The 24,151-nt window shown below is 37.8% G+C and overlaps 1 protein-coding gene across 1 annotated transcript in view; it reads right to left on the bottom strand.

The window, feature by feature from the left end:
- The window catches only part of LRBA (LPS responsive beige-like anchor protein), a 366,680-nt gene that overhangs the window by 23,694 nt on the left and 318,835 nt on the right, over positions 1–24,151 (bottom strand). Inside the window, 5 exon segments of the mRNA XM_031066497.1 lie at positions 4,450–4,617; positions 7,993–8,148; positions 11,261–11,323; positions 13,922–14,114; positions 17,223–17,312. Of these exon segments, the coding sequence (XP_030922357.1) occupies positions 4,450–4,617; positions 7,993–8,148; positions 11,261–11,323; positions 13,922–14,114; positions 17,223–17,312 (670 nt within the window).

Below are 24,151 nucleotides of genomic sequence, written 5' to 3'. Positions count from 1 at the left end.
TACTAGCTAACATTTGCTTTAATGACCAATTTAATAGACTAAGACTGCAAAGTATATTTGCAGATACGAGTTGCTGCAAGGCTGCTGAAGGACAGGATGAGAATTCAAAGTAAGTTTGACAAATTGGAGAAAACAGTCTAAAAAAGAATACACTTCAGAAAGTTTAAAGATGAGATTCCACAGCTAAACTACAGAGAGAAGGAGACACAAGTGAAAAGATTCTTCATAAAACACTGAAATTCATACTAGCTCATGCCCATAAAAGAAGTGACGGTGTCATGGTGTTTTGAAAGAAACAGATAGATCCCTGGGGATGTGAAAAGTCCTGGTCTGTAAACCAGGTTGTTTTCTACTTATTACTGGAAAGGCTTCAGCTGCATTCCTGGGTCTACTTTGAGGAAGACAGTCAACTGAAGAGAGGAACACACAAAAAAATTAGAGGTCTGGAAAAACATGACTTATGGCAAAAAACAAAGAATTGAGTTATTAAAGTTGGAGGCAAAGAATTGTAGGTCATGGCAATCCAAATAACTGGAAGTAGCTGCAAGAAGGAAATAATTGTTCTCTACACAAAGGAAAAATAGATAAAAGATGACAGAATGCAACTGCTGCAAAAAGAACTGGACACTAGGCTGAACACTGGGAAAAGATTGCTAAGGACAGGGCTTCTAAGGCCCAAAAATGGGCTGTAGTTTGCTGTAGTTTTTAAGGGAAGATTGGACAAACATCAGTGGAGATTGATTTTGGCATAGTTAAGCCTTCATTTGGAAAAGAGAATAGATCAGGTGACCAAAGTTCCTGCCCGCCCTGTTTCCTACGGTTCTGTGATTACAAAGGAAAACTCAATCCCCCAACCTAGGAAATGTCCAAACATCAGGAGTTACCACTTGAGCTTCAAAGAGAAAGTGGGATCTGAAAGTGATGCTCACCATTTGTATGCAAATGAATTCTCTCATCTCTTTTCTCCAGCCATCACACAATCCCTCCTCCTACCCCCCACATCTTGCCTCCCCTCCACCTCCACTTCCTTAGGCTGGGCAAGGACAAAACACAGCATCTTTCCACAGCCCTCTCCCACGAATCTACACACACTCTACCACACAAGTCCTTGTGCGTAATGTCACATCCCCAAGTGGTGCCTTGGAGCCTCTAAATATGCAGAAGCCAACTTTGTGTGCCACAGATCACACATGGGCTCCAAGGAGTACCGAGGGGAGGGCCATATCCTCTCCCAAGCCAGCCACATGCCAAGGAGAGGAAAGGAAAACCCCCTTGCACTATGCAAAGTGACTTTACATCTCCACAGTAAGTTATGCTAATTAATGTGAAAGCAAAACAGCTCAAGGCTATTCCGAAGGATACAACTACTTCAGGTCCTCAGCCCTGCTCTGAATTATTCCAAGGCTTGGTCAGAAATTGTCCCCAGAAACATTTTTGCATCAGAAAAAGGCCTGTGCTCCCAAGTGAAGTAGTGCCATACGTTTACATTTTCAAAACCAATTAATTTAGAAAGAAGAAAACTTTACATTTGATCAAAGAGCATAATGAAATATTTTTTGCATTTCAGGTTTTAATTTGAGAAGGAAAAAAATGATTTAACCTAAATGTAATCAAGCTGTTTTGTGAAGAATAAAATAGTTTCCAGCAGATGTGTCCCATGTATAGAAATTTCATATCTCTGAGACTTCAATTTGTCAGATTTGGTTTACATTCATCAGCGCCTTTGAGAGGTATTGGGGAGAAACTAAATTAGATAGTGAGACTCCATAGCCGTAATTTCTTTATAAAGTCAGCCTCAAAGTTAAAAGCTAAATTACATAAATAATTAGTATTTTGTTAACCTTTTTCTTCTATTAAACCAAAACCAGATTTTTTTTTCAAAACAGTCAAGTTAGCTCAAGAATTGTCCTTGATAAAGAATATCAAGCCACTTATTTATCATGTGTACCATAGCTCACCTGGCTTGTCAACTTAAGTATCATACTAAAACATGAATACACAGAGCCAGAGATCCAGAGCTCAGTTCTCTGAAAGTAAAGAAATCAGACAAGTAAACCCAAATAAAATGTAACTGGTGGAATAATGGGTGCCTAATGGGATATTATTTAGAGCAGATGGATCATATCAGCCTGCTGGCTGATGTACATCAAGGCAATAGGTACTATGAGAGAAGGAAAGAAATACTCTGTGGTTTAAATCACTTTTTCTTGAAATTACTCTGGCACCATGATTTGGTAAAGTACCATTAGATGCACATTGCTGTGAAGTCATCTTAAGATGGACATTAGAGATAATTAAATAGAGAAGAAATATCAACTTTGAGAGTATGTAAAATTTTCAGTGAATAGTATTCATTGAAAGCATGAATAAACTGTATTTTGAAGTAAAAGAATCATTAGCTTCAAATACAGAAAGACGTTAGACCAGTTAAATATCAACATCCTGCAAATGGATGGAAGTTACAGCTGCAGTAACAGGGCTCAGAACCCAACAAATCTGCTGGTGCTTTCCATTTCTGACACAATCAGAACTAAGCAGAAACAGCTCCTTTCATTTGTCTTTTCAAAAAAAATTTTGACTGAACAGAGAAGCCTACAGACAGCTATTTCTGGGAAAAATTAAACACCCCAGATTACCATCTCTTTGAAGCAGGAACTGTCTATACCCATGTCTAGGACTACGTATAGTGCCACAAGATTCCGATTGATAACAGAGGTTTCCAGGCACGCTGTATCACAAAAAAGCCTCACAGAAAGGCAGTTGGCAAACACAGGAGCCATTGCAAGTCCCTAGAAGTCCAAGTCTAATAGAACTACAAGCACAGAGATTTACCAGGTAGCTACTGTGTGATTTTAAAGAGCAGCTAGAATTGCCTGGCATTGCCTCTGAAAACTGCAAAATTCTAATACCTTAGAAATCTGCATTAGAGAAGACAGTCAATAGATTGCAACAAAATGTACATATTTGACTCAAATAGTAGGTACAGAATCTCAGCAAATGATCTGTTAGGGTGATCAAGGAGCCTATAGCCTCAAGGTCTTGTTCACACAGCAGGCAAGCCTGGCAAATGTGGGACAAGTATAACTTCTCAGGGCAACTTAGGAACCTACAAACTCTTTGGAGTTTCCAAGTTTTCAAGGTCTGCAAAAATAACACAGAGTTTGCATTTTCTTTAAATTGATAGACTGCAAAACATGTATGAAGTATTCATAGAGATTTTTTTTTTCCCTCAAGCAAAGACATATTTATTTAAAGACCCTCATAAACTGTGCTAGCCACTTCTCAGAAAACCTCCCATCTCTTGAACAGGGCTGCTTGGAAGGATAATAGGGATAGTTTTCACACATTCTCTGCCTTAAGATTCTGCAACTGAGTGAACTGAGGTGCATCTTCTTCAACTTTTGAATAGCTTTCACAATCAATATCAAATAATTTGAAAGTTAAATTCAGATATTTGTTCTGATAATAATTAATTGTGCTTCTTCAAAGTCACTCACAGGATGCAATTTTCAGTCAAGCCACCTCTGTGTTTCAAATTCAAATAACTCCAGATGAGTAACAGACTGAATATGGAACACACAGCTTTACCAAATAGATTAATTTGGAAGATGTCAGGTATTGTTTTGATTATATAAAACTGTGTGCCAGCTATAACTGCAATACATGACAGATCTAATACCACTTCTTGCTTTCCAGATGTCCATTTTGCCCTCTTCAGAGCAGTTTTTACCAGTATTTAAACAGGGTCAGAGAAGACCTGAAATGAATGGAAGAATACCTAAGAAATACTCTTCATATGATAGAATAACCTTCTCTTACCCCTTCAGGGCATTTTATTTTTTGCTGAACAGGACCTCTGTTTGGCTATGATGTGCCCCTAAATTTATATACATATAAGCTCTCACAAGATGGCTTGAAAACCCCTCATTCCTGGAAAATGGCTTACTCCAGGCTTTTTTTCAACTGTATATCTGCCTTTTTCTTTGCTTTGGGGATCAGAAATTACTTTTGTGTGTGTGTGTGGAGTGAAACTGGCATAAACCAGTATAGATCACTTTCTACCTTTCCTGTTTCATAATACATAGTTGAACAGTCATAGTGGTTTAGTGTTTTTTATAGAGTTAAAAGAGAGCATTGTCATGAATAAAAGACAGGATGATTCAGGAATTCCTGGGAAATGGTGCAAGATGGAAGAGAATAAATACTTTGGCAAGTGCAAGGTGAGTTTGAGTGGGGAAGGGTTAAAACTGAATGAGGCTGGAGCAGGGTTACTCTGCATTATTAGTTGGGTTATATTCTTGCGCTGCAACCAATCAGAATGCCTCATATGTGATTGTGAGGATTGGGCACATAGCACCCTACCTAAAATTCTGTTCTATGAAGTGTTTGCTCAAGGCATTGTGAGACAACCTCCCTACAAACCAGTTTGTATTTTTGTTTTTTTCTTACCTCTTGGGTTATCACCGATAATGTTGGTTTTGCCATTCCAGTACCAGAGCAGCAAGGTTGCATCCCGGGATCCTGAGAGGATGTAACAATTCCCTCCAATGTAGGACTCGGAACGGGCCAGACAGGTCACAACATCCCAGTGGCCAAACACTACTTGCATCAGTTTACCTGGAACACAGTAAATTGATTCTTTAAAAACTACCCTCTTATTCTAAGACAAATTAAATACATTATAAAGTATTTTAGAAATATTTTCTTTGTCCAAAAAACTTCAAAATAGAAATGTAGTGGGGAGTACTATTTTCTCTTTATTTATTTGGTGGGAACTTAATTAAAAGTGCAGCAGTCCATACAATCCATACAAAAAATACTTTCAGTCCCTCAATATTATACTTTATTCAAAAGTCTAACTGGATTTCCTGAAGCCCAGCAATTGCAGATCATGAAGAAGCAGGATAAGAACACACACACTTTTCTCATGCACCTATTCAGCCCGTTCAGGTAGCTAGGGCCAGGACAAATCTTGCACCCAATCACACATTTGTGAAGTGCGATGCCTCCAATGTGTGACCCTGGCTTTCTCAACCCAAATGACCATTTGTTCCTTGGGCTGACTAAAGAACAAGGAGGAACAGAAGGGCATTGGAAGGATTGACAAGACAGGCCAAAAAAAGAAACAGGAAATACAGACTACTGCATTTCTAAATATAAATAAATAAAAATAAAGTTAAACTAAATGTTCTGAAAAGCATTTAAAAATTAATAGGTAACACAGATCAGTGTTGGGACTTGAGTACATTTTTATAAAATATTTTGTTGCATGAATTCAAAACTATTGGTCCCTTAATATGGGTAATAGGGAACACATCAGAGCCTCTTTTTAAACAGTACAAAAGCACTGTATTTGTATCCAGCCACTAAATAACAATTAATGGCAATTAAATACTTAATGGAATAGTTCTGATGAAAGACCAAAAATAGTTTACAGCCCAATTTATAACAAGATCAAAAAGGTAATTTCATTAAAGTGAAAAAAAAAAAAAAAAACCAGAAAAAAACCACAACACATATATGAATTTCTACAAAAGAAGTACTTTATGTACTTTAGTGCAGGAACAAAAAATAAAATAACAAGATGCAATTTAAAGGAAATCTGTACATCAGATTCAAAATCAAATACTGATAAAACTTACAAGCCTGCTCTAACCTTCCAAGGGCAATTGTGAGATGGAAAGCTACCACATGAGCCATTTCTGAGTGGACAGGGCAAACCCCTGGCTGCACTCTTACTGTGCATACTCACCTTGTAGAGCAAGGGTGAGTAACTTGCGGATCAAATAACTATGTGATATATTTTTCAGTTCTATTGACATTACCTGGGATCATTTATACTTCTAGAACACAAGTTTATGCTATAAACATCACTGAGTTATAGAGATCTCCTTCTCAATTATTTCTAATTTTACAGGTTCTGTTCTAAAAAACAAGCATTTTACAAGGTTATTTCTGCCTGGTTATTTTTATTTTGTTTTGTACAGCCTAAGATCCAATGAATTTCATCAAAACAAGAAATAATATTTTGCTATTTTATATTGCTAAAAAAAAAAAACTCATTTCATAAGAGTTCCTCAAACTTTCCTGTTTTCTTTAACATGAGTTGTTCTCTCTACACAGTGATTTCAAACTTTTTCATTTGCACTCAGATATCCCTTTTTGACAGAACAAATTTTCTAGTTAATGTTTTATTTGACAGCTGCACTACAAATAATTAAAAGAAAAATAAGACTCAAGTCTGCAGTACTGAAGCTAAAACACTGTCTAGAAGTCATTCCCACTGCTGGAGGAAGGTTTTATTGTGCTTCTGCTATATTGGCTATGCTGATAACCCATGATTTAAGTTGAAAGTATTTCCTATTAAAAACAAACAAACAAACCAACCAAAGATCTGATAGGAAAATGGTTCCTTTTTTTTTTGTGCAAGTGCTAAAACATAATTGAATTCAACACCTGTGATCACTTGCTTTCATGCATTACTGATCACATCATCTTTTCCCCTTGATGTTCTGTTGATTTCAAAATATTTCCCTACTTTATTCTCATTTCAATTTGAAGCAAAGTAAACTACATCTGAATTCACTTCATTTAAGCTAGAGCTGCTATATTGACAAATAGAAGAAATAAATCTGAAATTTTTCTGACAATGGTATTTTGGTTTATACCCTGATTAGTTATGGTAGTAACAAGGTGCCTGGTGAATCTGCCATACACAGGGAAAATAACTTAAAGAGATATTTGTAGTTCAGGATGATACAGGGCAAGGCTACCAAAACCATACAAGTTCCTTCCATATGTGTAAAGTAAAATACATCCTTTGATATAATAGAATTATTTCTCTATTCATATAAATCAAGCATATACACTGAATACTTATTACTGCTAGCTATCCTTTCTGAAGATCCACTTTAAATTCACAGTTCTATGTAAATTTATTTTCATCAATGAGAAAATTAACCTAAGAAGGGTCTAACAAGATGTCTGTATAATGAATTGTGGGCAGTCAATATTACATAAATGGAATTTCTTCTTTATACTTAAGGCTTTAAAATTGTAAAAATGACAGAAATACTGAACTACACCACGAGATCTAAAGATTTTCATTAAAGACCAGTCTATTTTGTCAGACATTTTGGTTTGCCAAGTGTGAAAAACACTGTTAACTAATATATTTAAGAAACAATGACAAACATGCAGGATATTCCCTAGGGATTAATAACCTACTGGAAAGCTTGATGGCACACACCCATTAACCAAACAGGGTCATTAATCCCAAAGAAGTACCTTGCAGTGAGGTCGCTATTTCCATTATAAAATAATGAAAGGAAAAAAACCATACCTAGTTTTTCCTGGGGTTCCATGGCTTTTAAATTCCTGTAGCTCTTACATGGAAAGATTCTTTCCTATTTAGCATGACACATGCATGACTTCAATGGTTTGGACACACTAATTTAACTGCTGCCCATTACATCGATCAGTTTATGCTATATAAAAGAATTCAGTGGCTCCAAATCAATTCCAGTATGGCATGGCTTTCAGAGGCTTTCATAGTATTCTTTCACCAGATTTCAAAATTTCTCTTCTTATTCTATGGTACTTGCCTGTATTTCGTGAAAAACCCCAGTTCTCTAGTACTGAAAACCGGAGTTAAATTCATGTAAATACTTTAAGAATAATTAACTCCCCTGATATGCCAGGCTTCACAAAAACTCTCACCTGTGAAAACTACAGTGCAAGAGCAGGCATCCCTGCCCTGTGAGCTTGAAGTGTGAAGCTCAGTCTAAACCAGAGCTTCTCTCACATGTGCCATCATTCCCCAAAAATGATAGCATACAATACATGGCAGCAGTAGGCAAGGAGAGATTTGACAAGCATTATTAATAGGGGAATAAATACACACTCCACCCCTCCTCCTTTATTTGAAACAGTAGGCTGATTATGAACAGAAAAAATCTTTTAGTCTGTTTCCATATTTTAAAAATACATTACCTGAGTCAGTAGAGTAAACACGGAAACTCTTGTCCCAGAAGCCACAGACCAAGATGTAACGATTGTCAGAGGTGATGACAAAACACTGGGAATGCACCTGAATGCTTTGGTCTAAAAGGTCAGTGATTTGCCTCCTGTGCATACCTGTATTGCTGGCTGAACAGAAAAACATACAGACCAAGCATTTTAGCATCCACCTTCACAGAACAAAAGCACAATTTAGAAACTTACGTTCACACCAAATAGACTCCTCACTTCCGCTACTTTTTTTTGTAGCAGGGACATTTTCTTTCTAATTCTACTTTAAATTCTCATTACACTTCTAGGAACAATGCTAATTCCCTGTAGTATATATTCTAAAATAGAAGAAATCCCCTTTTTAAGTGACATGCAGCTGAGAAATAAATGGAAGATTGAACATAGGCAACAGTACACAGAAATGTAATAAGATTCCTTCCCTCCTTCTTGAAGTATAAGAAATTAAAAACTGCATAGTGGTTCAAATGCAGCACACAAAGGATCATGATTTTAAATTTTACATCAGTTGTATTTCAATGCAAGCAGTGCCATTTGAAGAAAGAAAAATTTCAGTAAATATCACTACTGTTCGAATTTTTTTAAGCAAGGCACAAAAATTAACCAGGTTATCTCCACAATTAACTTTAGGGTTGGGAGAAATTATTTGCCATATTTTGATCACTTAATGTTTTATTTCCTGAGATACTCTTGCATTGGGAATGCATTAAATGGACAGGAATCAATTAGTGAACACATTTGTCATGTTATATCTTGTCCTTAAATTAATAAGGTGTGCAGATATATAGATATATATATACATACACACATACATAGGTCTCACACACATATATCATGAAAATCCTACACTGTAGGAAGAACTTTCAGTGTGCTTTGTTCCTGAGGGAACCTGATTTACATCCCAGGCAAGTAATTTCTCCTGGGTTTGTCTGCCAACTGCTCGGAGCACCATTACTTCCATCCAGGTGGTCTTCCAGACCCACCTCTGTCCTGGTCCAGCGCTCTCCTTCACTCTTTGTTCTTTGACTCCTTTCCATTCTCACAGGCCAGCTGCCCCCCAAGCCTTGGGCTTATTCCATTTACTCTGTATCAAATCTTTCATTTATTTATGCCTTTGCTATATTCAAAATGTTGATAATGTCTTGTCCATATGGGTAGCAAATAATTTAGCAAGGTGTTGCAACTTGCTCTCTGCAGGTAACACAAATGTGGCCTTCACTGATCTTGGGGCCACTTAAAGAGTAACAGCACCATGTTATAAATGCACAGTGAACTGCTCTGTATGACAAAATAGCAGCAAAAGAACCTCAAAAGACATGCAGATCAACTAATTCAGTGAGGATAATGCCTTCAAAACACTTCACCTCAAAAAGAGGTCTAGGGTCTGTGTCATATCAGACATTGCTCTTTTATGTCTTCCTGTGCACCAGGAAAATGAGAAGGGCAGGAATCCCTCCTTATGACTAAGACAGCAACAAGATTCCTGCTATAACCATAAAAGTGTAATTTTGTGGTCCTCTTAGGTGCCATTTCTAGGTAAATGTGTCTAGCCACAATTAAAAACCTCTAATATTACCTACATAATTACCTGCTTGCACCCAGTGATGCTACTTAGCAATGACAAAGAAAGCCTTAAACCTTTTAAACTATGTCCAGTGTAATCACAAGGATGATTTGAGATCTATTGTAGGAAGAGAATATTAAACCATTTTTCAGAATGTGAACATTAACTTTAAAGGTCTCTGTACCAACGTGATTTGGGATTTTTTGCTGCAATATTTATTTACACTTCTAAGATCTACTTGAGAGCGGATTTTAAAGCAGAGCACAAATTTCTTGCTCCAAACATTTTTTGGATAAAATCTGTTTCAGGAAGGAAAGGAGAGTTACAGCACATGTCTGCCTCATAATAACTATTGCATTATTCAGATGAGGACTGATTTCAGAAACTCAGGAAAAACACTTTAATTTTATCTGATCTATAAAATGGTTTCATATGCCCCCATTGTTCCTAATCCTAGAGCTTACCCAGCAAAATGGCTACACAGGAAGAGTCTGGATCTACAGACAAAAATATTGCACTTCCTACTGGGATGTGCACATTAGTTTTGAAATGAATTCTCACTGTCTGACAGACCTGTCATTCTAACCTATCCAGGCAAGCTCATCTTTGCTCTGATTTTTCCATGCTGCTATAATTGGCCACACCACTTTTCCAATTTTATCACACTGAAACAGCTGGTTTTTAAACTAAGCTCAAAGTCCAACAAAATTGGGGGGCCACAGAATTCTGTCTTCTTTGCTCCTATCCTACAGCCAGTTTGTGTTTTGGTGTTAGGTACTTGAGTTTTCCTTTTCTCATCATGTTTAAGGTTCCATTTGCCATGCTACAGACTCCAAACATGCACTCCCCAAAGTTGGGCCTGTAATGAAAGAGCTGACCAAACTCTAACCCTGCTAATTGAAAAATCAGCTCTATATAAACTGATAAACCTCTATAATAAAAAGTCATGAATTGCATCTACTACACTGAGTCATTAAATAAAGGAGAGACATTCGTCCACCCCTTTTTAATAAAAGAAAAACACACACAAATTTAACTGGTGAAGCTGATCAAAAGATGCAATACCCTTGAAAAATGAATACTAATATCTCAACACTAAACCAGAGTGGGCAATATATTTCAACTTTGAAACTGCTTTACAATTACACATTAATCCCCTCAGCCTGAACAGCAGGTATATGAAGAAAGGATTGATCTCCTTTAATGATGGAACCCTAGCACCATGGTTTTATTTTTCACAACACGGTGCAGTTAAGAACCCCACTGTTATTATGAAAATTTCCTCAGCAAAGGAGCTCCATCACATTACCAGTGCACCGATTCATCATAACGTACCTCGCTCCTGCTCATCAACAAGTCTGAGTGATGAAAAGATCCAATATTATCCTGACAGTACTTCATGCACATTCTCAATCACACATTATTACAGCATCCATATTAATTTTCACTGACACGCGTCCTAGGCCTGTTCAAATTAGGCAAACCAACGAGGGGGAGTTGATGAAATACCAGCATAGCCACAGCTCATTGCATTCCAATTTGCATGCAAATGGTTTATCAGGAAAATTCCATTCCCAGCAACCAGCAAGTGAAAAACAACCGTAATCTACACTTCAGGGCCACCATACAGAGCTTAATGAATCGCAAAGAGAGAAGGAAGTGACAGACCTATGAGAGGATCGATTTCCACTGGCAGCTGGTAAGGCTGGTCTTGTACAGCACCTTGATGAGCTGGAATTCAGGAAAGAAGATTTTAAAACTTTGCAATTTTTTTTTCATACATGAAGCCACATATATTTTATAAATCAAAGCTACACCCTTTTTTTTAACTATTCAAGATTCTTCTGCATCAATTGAATGAAAAACAAAAAAAATCCAGGTGCTTTTGCAGGCTGCTTATTAAACATTTATTTTAGATTAGGGCTATTCTGAATGTATGCCATCAGCAGCAGCTCTGGTCCTGAGCCATAAGCTCTAGCAGATGCTTTACTGGCAACCTCTCCTGTCGCAACAAAACAAAATTAAGTGGTAAAGAGGACTGAAAACAAAATGTGACAACCATCTGCTGACTGTAGCAAATACTATTTTCCTCTTTACTTTTTAAAGGACTGCTTTGGACAACTGAAGCACAAAGGACTTTTTTTAAAAAAGTCAGGTTGTGATACAGAGAGGAAAATCTCATAGTCATCTCATAGTCAGCCAGTATTTAAGGATTCATCCTTCACCAAAACCCATTTATTTGCTAGAAGTTAATATATTAATTCTGCCAACCCACATTTCATCTGGGCACCTGACATACTACTAAAATGTTTATGTACTGAATTCTCCTGCAGGGGTAAAAAGAAACCTTTTTTTTTCCGAAGAGAAATAAGAAATAATGGCTAAATACTTACATGTATGATTTTTTACCTACCATCAACAGCTTAATATAAAAATTAGTGTCAATACAAGGATTTCTTAAATAACTGATTCGTAAATAAATGCAAAGTTCTACCGCAATGAAACACCAACATAGAAGAAAACAGGAAATCTATGTGACAAAAAAGAGCATCCTGCTGGCTACCAGTGCCATTAGATGTCAGCAAAGCCACCAAATTCATATTCAAAGGCAGGAATGGGCTTTTTAATTACACATTAGCGACAACTGGTCACTTGGCAACTTAACTTTTTTATCATGATGCCTCATTAACAAAGACAATGCTAAGCCCACAGCAGGGGATATGGAGCAGTAATGATACCTGCCCTCTCATCCTAGGAGATCCCATTTAGGTATAAAATTGGAAGTCAACAATAGCAAAGGCTCAGGAGTCCACAGACAGATTTCCCAAGCACAGTACTCCATTAACAGCCTGCAACTGATGTATGCTCTCACAGAAGTGGGGTGAGGTGATTTTTTCTTGAATATTTATGGTTGGCTTCTGTTTGTCTAATGGCAAGACAAGTGTAAAATGCCTCTAAATGAAAAAATAGCAACTCAAAAGCAGAGCTTACTGCTCTCCCTTTCAGAGGGGAGGGAAAAGCCTGAAAAATCTGAAAGCTCTGTTCAATGCAAACCAGTTATTATTCCACTCACCAAACTCGTTGCTTGCTCACAGATCATCAACCAGTAGAATTCTGTTGAAACCAAAACCAACTCCTACCACTTTTGAAAGTTTTCTTCTTCCCACGAGTTCTATGTTTACAAAGGCCATTTTTAAAAGCTTTGACTATTATATGCCCACTGTCACACATCCAAGCTATGAGAGGATACCGCCATCCTCCTTTCAAAGAAATCTTGGGAGCCCTGTAAATAGCTCCTGCTTGCAACTTGTTATCTTAGACAAGTCTCCCTTCCCCCCTTCCTTCCCACCTTTCTCTTGAAGTGTTTCTCGGGCGGGTGAAATAATACATAGATGTTTCTATTTGAGAGGTAATTTGTAAGAATTAGGAAAAAAGTGTGGGAGTCATCTGGCTTTTTTCAAAAAGGAATCAAGGACCATGGGTCAAGATTTCTTAGCAGGAATTTCAACCATGTAAGTGTTTTTCTGATGCGAGTATCTTCTATTTAAGTTATTTTAGTGGAAGGTCATTTTTCCCCCCTTTCTTAAAAAGCCTTTGACCAAATATACTGCACTGCACCAAAATAAACTTCCTTTGACAGCTTGGGCCTAAGACTGTCATAGCCAAGGAAAGGAGGATGGATGTCTTTAAGATTGGAGAATATCAGAATTAAAAGCAGAATTATATTCTCAAGTACAGCACACTTTTAAAGGAAAATTAATTTTATTCGTTGCTGTGCAAATGGCTATTTTGTTTTCCTTTCATAGTGAGAATACATAAGCACCTACATAAGTAACTTTGGGATGTTTAAGATAAGACTTCCCATATATTTTATTTTCTAATCCTCACGGGGTGCCTTTAAGAGCAGAATATCGAGTTTTTAATCAAGAAAAAACTGGCAGAGAAGATTTCAGGCAAGTTCTACATGCTTTAAAATTGCCTTTGACACGATGTTAAGGCTCTCAACAGACAGAACAAGAGGAAGAGTGTGCCTTTATTGTGACTAAATAGTGATAGACTGTTCTTGTCTTCTTGCATGGTGCCTGATGGCCTGGAAAGAAACATATTGGTTTTACAAACCTTTGGTGTGCTACATATCTTGCTGCAATAGCTCAGATTACCTTTCCATGGAGAAACTAAGCCCATATGTGAAGAGCCTGCTGTGCCAGTGAACTGGATTTGCTTTTTGCACTTTAAACCCACAACAGTTCTGCAGCAAATTGTGACCAGACAAGAGAAGTGCTGCTGGATGGCAGGGGTTTCTTAGGCTTCTTGCTTTAATGTACTTACCAGGGAGGCTGTGCCACTTGTTCACAGCAAAGAGCCTGTTGGCAGTGACCGTGATCACAGCGGGAGTGGCCAGGCCAGGCTGGGTGTTGGCAGCCACGTGAGTGACCGGGGAGTTGGATGGGAACTTGAGGACCATGATAACATCCTGCTGGGCTTGCTCTGTGAACATCAAGGGGCTCTGCAGGAGGAGATACTGTTGAGTGCACACAACAAGAACCCAAATACACAGGAAAAGAGAACACGGGGAGGAGAAGAGACAGGACAAGAAAAGGAAGATTGAATTAAAAACCATGAGATCTGATAGAAGCTGCAGTAGAAAAGCAAATGCAATAAGTGGAAAAGCTTGTGGAAATAACATTTTAGGCAGAAAACCTTGCCTGCACCCTATTAATCTTGGGGCTTTGTTGAACACAAGGCGACTGTATATACACTTTGCTATGGATCACAGCAGATTAAACTAAAAGTTTTCAATTGCCTATCTCTGCCAAAAGAATTTTCCTTCATATCTGCAGAGAGAGCATGTCAAGGAAAGTAATGCCAAACCAGGAGGGAAACACAAAAAATAGTGAGCAAAAGAAATTCCTGCTCCCAGAGATTGTCTCGAGTTGCATTAAATTGGCAGACTGCAATTCTTTACAAGTCAGATGAGAACATGAAAGAACGTTAAAATAAACAGATACACACATACACTAGATAGATGTTCTGTGTATATTACAAAAGTAAGATTTATAAATGCAAAGTAGAAGACTTCACTGCAAATGTGTTTCAAAAGACAAAAATAATCAAATGCGGTTGTAAAGAATACAAAGTGGACGTGATTACAGACACTATCCTGCATTGTTTCCAGAAATGCTAAAGGAAGGGAATGAATCCAGACTTTCATTTTCAACATAATTTTTTAGGTTTTTGGTTTTTTCAGTTTAGTAAGTTGGAAAGTTTATTAACTTTGTAACTAAGTTCTCTAAGAATACTGCAAACATCAAAACAAAATATTGAGGATCTGGATATCAAACGTGAGGAGAAAAAGCAATATCTGATGGGTTTATCACTGTGTGGTACATCTGAAAAAAAGAGAACCCCATTGAAATGCAGAGGTACAATCATCATGGTCACCAGTAGCTGCATTGCTCAAGTATTTTTAATTTTCTAATAACCAAATTGGAATACTAATGAAGTGTCCTTGGCTATTCTCCACCTGCAATATTTCATTACATATATGTGTATGTAAGTGCATACATTTAATGTATATTTATACAGAACTAATAAAAAAATTAAATACATTTGCATTTTTATTATCACTCCTTTTAAAAAAGTTATTAAGAGTACTTAGAAAAACATATTGCCTTATGAATTCCTATTTACAGTCTTGCATAAAGGTGTAAATAAAAGCAACTAATAAGCTACCCAGACACCCTTCTGAGCAAGTGGCTAAAAGCCAATCAATATTATGAGTTAATCCTCCCTGGATGCTCATTCAATTAAAGGTGTCAGTAATGCCTCATCTGATGTGGCCTCAATTAAATCCAGCTATCTGATGGTTGAAAACACAAGGGGATACAGCAACAGCAGCAAAACCAGACAAATAGGCAGCCTTCATGTGACTGCTAATTACTACACCTGGTGTATATTATGGCTTGTGCACTTAACACAGCACGTGGTACCTTCCAATTCAGCTGTATTCATGCACACACGCACACGAAAACAAAACTCAGTAAATAATGCAACTAGAAATAATTCAAAATTATGACAGGAAAAATATCCCTACTGTATTTCAGCTCCAGGAATACTTTTAAAACCACTTAATATAGTGCTATTATGAAAACATGTATTAATATCCAGCAAGTGAAGAACTAAGGGCTTTTTTTAGTGGGTATACCCCAGCCCAAAAAACCACAGGAGTTAGAAACAGCTAACTTCTTAGATTTTAACTTCTTCTATTACATACTAAATCTTCACTAATTCAGCATCATGAAAAATATTATGATAAAACCACACAAACTGCTTTCTGGTATCAAATTTATTTATATAACAATGGCTCTGACTAATACGTCAGTAATCAACTTCTCAAGTTGCTCCTCTTCCTGAAACAAATCCCTTTAAATTAGAGTGAGCACTCAGTGCATGGCACCATGACAGACAGACAGACATATGGCAAGTGGCTGCATGAAGGGGAGTACCGGGACTCCCCAAAATCCCTGTTAGCAGGGCTCTTCTGAAACACACACACAAGTCCCTGCAGTGTCTGCTGGCCTGGGACCTGGGCATGGGGCACAGGCAGCTGAGCAACTCTCAGGAACAACATGTGATGCATTTGAGAAAGGCCAGTAGATCAGTTTATCCAGGAAGTTTACACTTCTGAGACTCCTGCATCACGAGGTTTGTAAGCTACTTTGGAAACATTTCATGTTTCTCTGTAATCTTTTAAAACCTTCTGCACTTCAGATATGTTTTTAAATTAATAACCTTAGTCTGCTTGAGTAGGACATATTTTCTTCTTGCATGTCCTCTATGACATGTTTACGGTTTTTGGGTTTTTTTTGTATTGCAGTGTGAAATGTCCACTCTAACAATAAGGGAACGTAACCTTTTGAAAACCTTGGGAATTAGCAGACCATTTGCTCCACTTGTCAGAATATCACTTAACATCTTTAGTTCTGGACCTACGACAACACAAATGATATTTTAAACACAAGGACTGCACACAACATGATATGAAAAGTGATCAGTAATGTAATAATAGTTTGTAAAATAAAATTATATTAGACACAAGTAGAGGTAAAAGGGAAAGCATGTTAATGCTCACTGCCTGGATTTTATCACCCTAGCTTTACTGCAAAACACATTTAGTCACATTCTTTGCTATGTAAGTTTCAGCTCATGAATTCCTAGTAATCCTGGTTTTAGGGGAAAACCTATGCCTGTGGGAAAAGACAAGGAAGTTCCACCTCCTAAATCCATGCTTCTTGGGGAATCTGCCAAAGATTAACTAAATTGTCTCCACGATGACTGGCTCTCACCTGTACAGGTATGGTATTAACAAAATCAACAGATGAAGTATTCTTAGATTACACTGACAAAAAAAGCGCTACACTAGAAATCAATGCAATCCTTTCTGCAACAAATAAAAGAAATAGTTAAGCACTGCATGCAACTCCTACCAAATCGTAACTCATCTGCTGGTTTTAATAACATAATTCCACAACCACATAAAAGCAAAGTGCAAGTGTCCAGTTCTGCAAAGGTAAGGTAGCAAAGGAAGCGAGCACAATGGCAGGTCACAAAGAGTTAACATGGCACTTACCACCTGCATGGCAGAACTTCTCGGAGGATGTGGTTCTATGAGCAGTTGGGAAGGGGTCTGTCCAAAACTTCGTATTTGAGCTTCCACAGCCTGGAAAAGGCACAGGCAGGTTTGCATGTTAAGAGGTGCTAATTACAGGCAATAGAACCATAACTGTCACCTGAAAATGTCATTCCACACTTCTGGCTTGTTTCATGTTGAAAATCAACCCCGTGTGTTCACTGTGGGGCTAAGTGCTTGGCACTGGTACTAAGAATGAGGTAATCATTTTAGTACTGTGGATGCTATTTCCATGAGAAACTCTGCAAAACCTCATCCTGCTCAATGATATTAAACAGAAACAAGCTATTATAATCAGAAACCCTCTATATTGGCTCCATTTTTCCTTTCTAACACTGGCTTATCCTGTTTGTATCATAACTCAAAACCAAAAGTTAACTTCGAAAAAGTTTCTGCAGGCATTAAGTGTTGTACATTAAACTCCATTGCTTCATTTCACAGCAGTAACTAGAAGGAAAACAATACCGAGCTTTTATTCTTACTTCCAGGTTTATTAAAGAAGAGCAGAGAATGTTAGGATGCATTAAACTACCAACAGCAAAACTACAGGAGAACATGAAGGCAAGGGGGTTTTTAAAGTTTATCTGTAATTTCAGCCACATGCTTTAGTACTTCCTTCATTTTCATTTCACATGAAAATATTATGCTTAGTGATTTCCTTAAAATAATTCTGCTGAAACCTGTGAACTTACACTTCTTGCCCTAGGCATGTCCAGCTAATTTTCCATGCCGCCACCTCTTGGCCCACTAGTTTAAAGATAACATCAAGCAGCCAAAATTCAACAAGTTACTTCTTGTCATGTTGGCCCCCTGCACCATGCACAGAAACAGGCTGATAGTACAGAAAATCTCAAATCATTCAGCTTAGTTTATATCTCTTTCATTGTGACCTTAACTAATCACCTTGCCTTTGCTGTGGACTAGCATGCTGTACATGGGCTGATGCCTCAAGTATTTTCCCCTAATTCTTCTTTTTCATGGTTCAATCTTCCTCAATACTCCTTTACACTTACATTTCCTGGTCTATTTTAGACACTGCTTAAAATTTTTGAGACAATGGAATAACACCAATGCTGACCTTACTCTTACAAACTATTTTTATATAATTATAAAGACCTTTAGTAGGACATTCTCCTGTTACAAAAATAACAAGCCAAAATAGAATGCACCTGAGACCTTAAAATAATCATCCTCTTGACAGTAAACATGCCATCCAAAACACTTGACTTTATTATATTTGGCAGAGCTTTTGAAATATCCGAACTCACCAGAGCAGGAGTCGAAATTAGTCTGTGAACAGATTCTAACACTCTTGCCCACTCTGCAAAGGACCATAATCTTCAAAGAACTGGTGAATAAGTTATCAAAAAGCTGGCTGAAATCTGACACACACATACAGTGTGATGCAGTGAGCACTTTTTGAGGAACAGCAGTATCAGACTCATTAAATACTAAAGCCCAGTAAGACTACATGAGTCTCCTTCCTGCTGATGAGTAAGCTACATTAAAATTCAAATCTGGGGGTTTGTGACTCAAGATATCAAGGGAATCACGAAAACTTTGAGGTCTCTAAAGACATGAGGCATTAATAAATGAACTGGTCAGCAGCCCTACCCTCTCCATAAAATGCTGTTTCTTTCAAAACATCCAGATTTTAAAAAGATGTGCCCAAACTTATTTGCAGATTAAGCAGCATATTTTTACCAGCAAATGGGAATTCTGCCCTGCGTTGAGGGTAGAACCAGAAGAATACAGGATAAAATATTCTTGAAACACAACTCCCATGCCTTTCTTTTAGAACTGAGGAAAGATAAAGCAAGGAAATATTGAGCTTTAGATTTATTAATTTCCTTGAATATTGACTTATGATCAATACAGAAACTTTTGTTCCCAAATGCTCATGGTTCAGCATTTTAAATAGAGTCATAATTTTTATCTCAACCTTGAAATCTGGTATGTCTTTGAATGCCCAATACTACCTCTGGAAACTATATACTTAGATGGTGCTAACAGTGAGGGAAAACGATAAGAAGAAACACAAGATACCACATACTGATGCACAGTATTTCAATACTTTCATCATTACAAGAGCTCAAATAGATGCAGATCAAGCATAAAATACTGCACTCAACCCGCCAGTCAAGAGGCACTGTCTGTTTTCACATAGTGTCTGTCAGACCTGGTGAAGCTGCTGACCAGTGGAGCAATGGTTTTGCCAAACCCTGCCTCAGAGGATCACAAATTCTCCATTTTCAGTCTTAACAGACACTGTTTATGATCTAGCTTGAGTTTGCCGTCTCTACTGGTGTCTTCAGAAATCCAAAAGAAATTTGAAGAACTGTTGAGTAAAGGCAACAACACTTGGACAAATATGTCTAGACATAGTGGCTAGACTTCAGAAAAAAATCTTCTGCATTCTTTCTGGTTACCGTGAAAAAAAAAGTAAAGGTTTCTCTTTTTAGTTTCCACATTTTGTAATAATGACCAAGAGAGTGTACTAGCAAGCCCAAATGGTTCCTTCCTTTTCCCAGATTGTATTCAAAGTCAATCCAGATGTCAGCTCCACATTCTGAGGTCTCAGTCAGAAGGATCACATACAGAAGGATGCAAGATGACCTCCCTCTGTCAGCAGAAATGTGATGGTGGAGCTGGAATCAATCCCCATCTCTCAATTTATGTAACAGCAGAAAGAGGCACCAGATGCCACTCAGACTTTTGTTCAACTTGTCAAAGAAAATCAGGTAGGACCAGGGAATCTTTTTCTCAGAGATATAATCAGTATCTCCTTTGAAGACAAGAACCTACCTACCATTCACCTGAGAAAATACAGTAAAATGCCCATCAGTCAGAAAGTCACCATCCACTTCCTTTCTAGTGAGTTATAGCCCAGTCTCTAACTGAGCTTTCTTGAAAATAATTATTACCAGCATGTCAGTATTACTAAGAGACAGCTCCTCCAGCAGTAGAGGAAGGGCATGTGTTCTCACACTGCTGGATTCCTCTGGAGCATGCAGCCATTTACATGACTGTAGGTAGAAACATTTGGGAAATTTGCACAACCAGTTTCACATCTATTAAGGACACTATATAACTGGTAAGACATACATAACCTTTGCTTGAAAGACATTTTTAGCTTACAAAGACAAAGCTTACAAGACAAACTCTTATCACTGAAAGCAAGATGTGTGCCACAAAATAAAACATAGTGTCATTCCACATTTTATTTCAGTGTTTCTCAAATACCTAAGTAATACAGCCTTTTTCCTGTTAATCACCTACAAACCCAAAATTTTGGTAAGGCCAGAATTGTTCCAGATGCTACAACAAGAAGCAATAAAACGAAACAAGGTAAGCAACCCTTTACAATAATTCACACAGTATGCATCCCAAACACATACTTATGTAACACTGTATTTTGAATGTTAATTAATTTAGAAGCATGAAAGCCATAGGCAAATTTCCTAAGTTAACATTTATCTTATTTTACCCATTCCTAAAAAGCCTCCTAGGTCATCTCCTCTTCCCTTGGGGTATGGGAAGGGGAAAAGGAGAATAGGGAAGCAAATTGAAAGAAGGAAAGTAAAGAACTTGAAAACTTGGCTTAGCTATAATGTAGTTCCTGGCCACTGTTTAGTATGGCTATTTCCAGTCTCTGAACTTACCCTCTCATCTAACTGTGAAGAAAGTTAATTCAACAATATGCAGTACCCATCAAATACGGCTGTAAATTTTTTGGGAAGGAGGGTGATGGGGAGGTTGAACATATGGATGCAGTTAAGGTAAAAACAGATGTTTGTTACTTTTCTTTGCAGCAACACTCAGAAACTAAGTCAAAATTGCTTTTTTTTCATGTTTATGTCTGAAAGAACTATAAAATTAAATATGAGGGAGGGCGGTGGAGGGGGAGCTGCAGTGAGTGTCACAGAGAAAGAATGAAACGGTTTCCAGTTTTGAACTCAAATTCTCAAATGAAGGCCCATAACAGTTAAAAGGCAAGACATACACCATTTAACTCCAGATTTAAATACCTTTAAAGGGACTAGCTCAGAGTTGCTTTCATCATGCCTCCTCAGACACAAAACACCAAATTGAGGAGTCCAGGGGCACAGCACACCCATGTTAAAATGCATGCCTTGGTCTGAGGGTACAACAAGCTACAACCTCCTCATTTGTTACAAAGAGGCTGCTCTCAGCTCCATTACAGTTCTGCACCAAAGTATTCCCAGTTACTTCCCAAATCTCTATGATTTAGTTGCCAAACATTTGAAACCCCAGGTGAAATAACAGGATGCATTGTAATATATATTCTTTCAGCACACACGTCAGGGACAGAAAACGTTTTGGGTTCATCCTCCATCTTTCTGCCCAGTATTACGTCCAGAAAATAACAGCCCTTGCAAAAGTAATTATTTTGGCTCTCTGCCGCTCCTACCTCACTTTTCAATATTCAAAGAGGTTTACACACATGTTCCTCAGTGATTTCTATTGGCTTGAGTGATATGCAATTATGATTACTTGCTTTCCCTTTCCCTCCACCCAGATGTTGCTTTAGAGCATCAGAGAACACAGACTGTTTGACAGGGAAGTTGAATGGCTCAGCGGCCAACCAAGGAGCTCCTTTCCCCACAGACAATGATTAAAATCCAGCTCTGGTAACAAGTGATCAGAAAACCCCTTCTGATCAGAGAGAGCCACTTACACTCCTACAGGAATATTCTTATTTAAATTCCTCTAGGACTCCAGGAATACAGATAACACTAGCCAGAGAGCAAGCACAATTCATAACAATACATAAAATTGCTGAAAAGAGGCACAAGATTGTAAAGAGAAGCTCTTTGTAGTACCATCTCCCTTGTTTCCTAACAATCCCCATTAGACCAAGATTGTGAAAAATGGGCAAAATGCTTTTCTAACAGAGGCAATGTATATGCTGGCTGACTGTACACCTGCCCTGGGGATATTGCACTACACTTGACCCAAGGAAAAAATACAGCACTCAAATGTTACTATCATAAATTCACACACTCACATTTGCTATTTTAAAAATAAAATGAGCAGTCTAGTTTCTTCATGTCAAACCAGAAAATTATTTCTCTTGTTTTGACTTTACAAATCAAATATTTTGTTCTGAATCACTTCCATATTTTGTTTACTCATTTCACCATTCACTTAATATACTGATTTAAGAAAATTGTGTGTGCTAGCTTTGAAATCTAACAAATAGCAAGGAAGAGAATGGAGCAGAAGAAAGGCTAAGGAAAACACACTACAAGACCAAGAGTTACCTATTGTTCTCTAGGTTTCATTAAACCTGACTGCAAAATGTTTGTGATGTACCCTCTGCTAACCAAGCAGAATGCAGAAGGCTCTTGTTGCTGCCCACTAGCGCAGGTACAGCTCCAAGCCCAGCACTTCAGGGTTATGGCTCCAGAGCCAAAGCATGGGCAGAAATACTGTCAGCAGCCCGCAGAGAGAGGCCTTATTAGGGCACACGAGCAACTTGGGATGGAGCAAAAAGTGCACAACCTTTGCCTGTGTGTTAGCAAGGTCTGTAACAAAACTGTGGGCCTCATTACACAGAAAAACTACAGATACATGGAGAAATTAAAGCCATCAAATAGAAATTCAGCATTTTTTTTCCTTCTTCTTACCCTCCTTGTAAGAAATATATCTGCTGCCTAAGATATTTATTTTCTTCTTATCACCCCCCAGTTTCACCTCCTCCTGCCTGAAAATATCAGAAAAAAACTGATTTCTGAAAATACCAGAATTGTCTGGAGATTGGTTACTGGTCTAACCACTTGTTGTTTATAAAATCCATATTACAGATATATGGATGGGAAGAGGTTACCCTAAACAGGATTACTTTTTTTTCCTCAAGCTGTTTGGAATCAATATATGAATAATACATTATCCTGTTCAGATCAGAAAGTGAAGAAAGGAGAACTGCATAGGATGCCTTCCACCATATCTTTACAAACAAAAACACTAAACCAGCTCTTAAACTACATTAAGGAATTTTCTGTGAGAAAAAAGAAAAAATGAAGTCTTTTTGTCCAGACAAATCAGTGTGACAATTACATGGCACTCATTAAAATAAAACAGGAAGTAATCACAGTTTGTGAGAATACAAATAGAAGCCCCTCAGGGCCGTGCAAGTTGCCCCAATCTGAACATATACATTCCAGGCATATTAAACAGAGGCACAGCCCGGCCTGGCTGCAATCTCCAGCTCACGCAGCTGTCCGTCTACTGCAGCGTAATCCCAGCTGCCAATCTGAAAGAAACCAGTTAGTCAGAGCAGACACAACCAACAGAAACAAATGTCACTCAATAATGTTCAGAGGCTCTGGGTTCATGGATAATTTCAAACAGTATCTCTGTCTGGAACATTGATGTGCTCATTCAAAACACCTAAATCTTTGGCTACTGGAAAGAAGCAGATAAAAAGCACTAGAACTACAAAAACAGGTCTGGTACTACTTCAAAGAGACTGACAAAATAAAAAGGGAAAAGAGTCTAAAAGGAGAGTAAAGATCAATTTAAGGACCTGCAAATAAAACTGGAGTCAATACAAGCAAAAGCCTAAGCTGCTCTGGAATCAGTTTTTTAAAATACAACAGTTTCTGTTTTATTTGAGCACCACAACCAAAATTGCTTCCCACTTCTCTTTTCTGTGGCAGCTAAAGATTTCGAGAGAGCAAATCAGTGCTTTAATTTCAAATCAATAATTATCACAGAGAAAGTAGTGGCACTGCCATGCACAACACCCTCAAACTTCAATTTCTGGCATTATTAATTTGCTTCTCTAAATAGCTAAACAATCCCAAATTTTCTTATATTAAACTCTTTCCTCTGGAAAAAAGCAA

The sequence above is a fragment of the Geospiza fortis genome, unplaced genomic scaffold, assembly GCF_000277835.1.
Source record: "Geospiza fortis unplaced genomic scaffold, GeoFor_1.0 scaffold11, whole genome shotgun sequence".
NCBI lineage: Eukaryota > Metazoa > Chordata > Aves > Passeriformes > Thraupidae > Geospiza > Geospiza fortis.
This window is presented reverse-complemented; position numbering and strand designations above follow the sequence as displayed.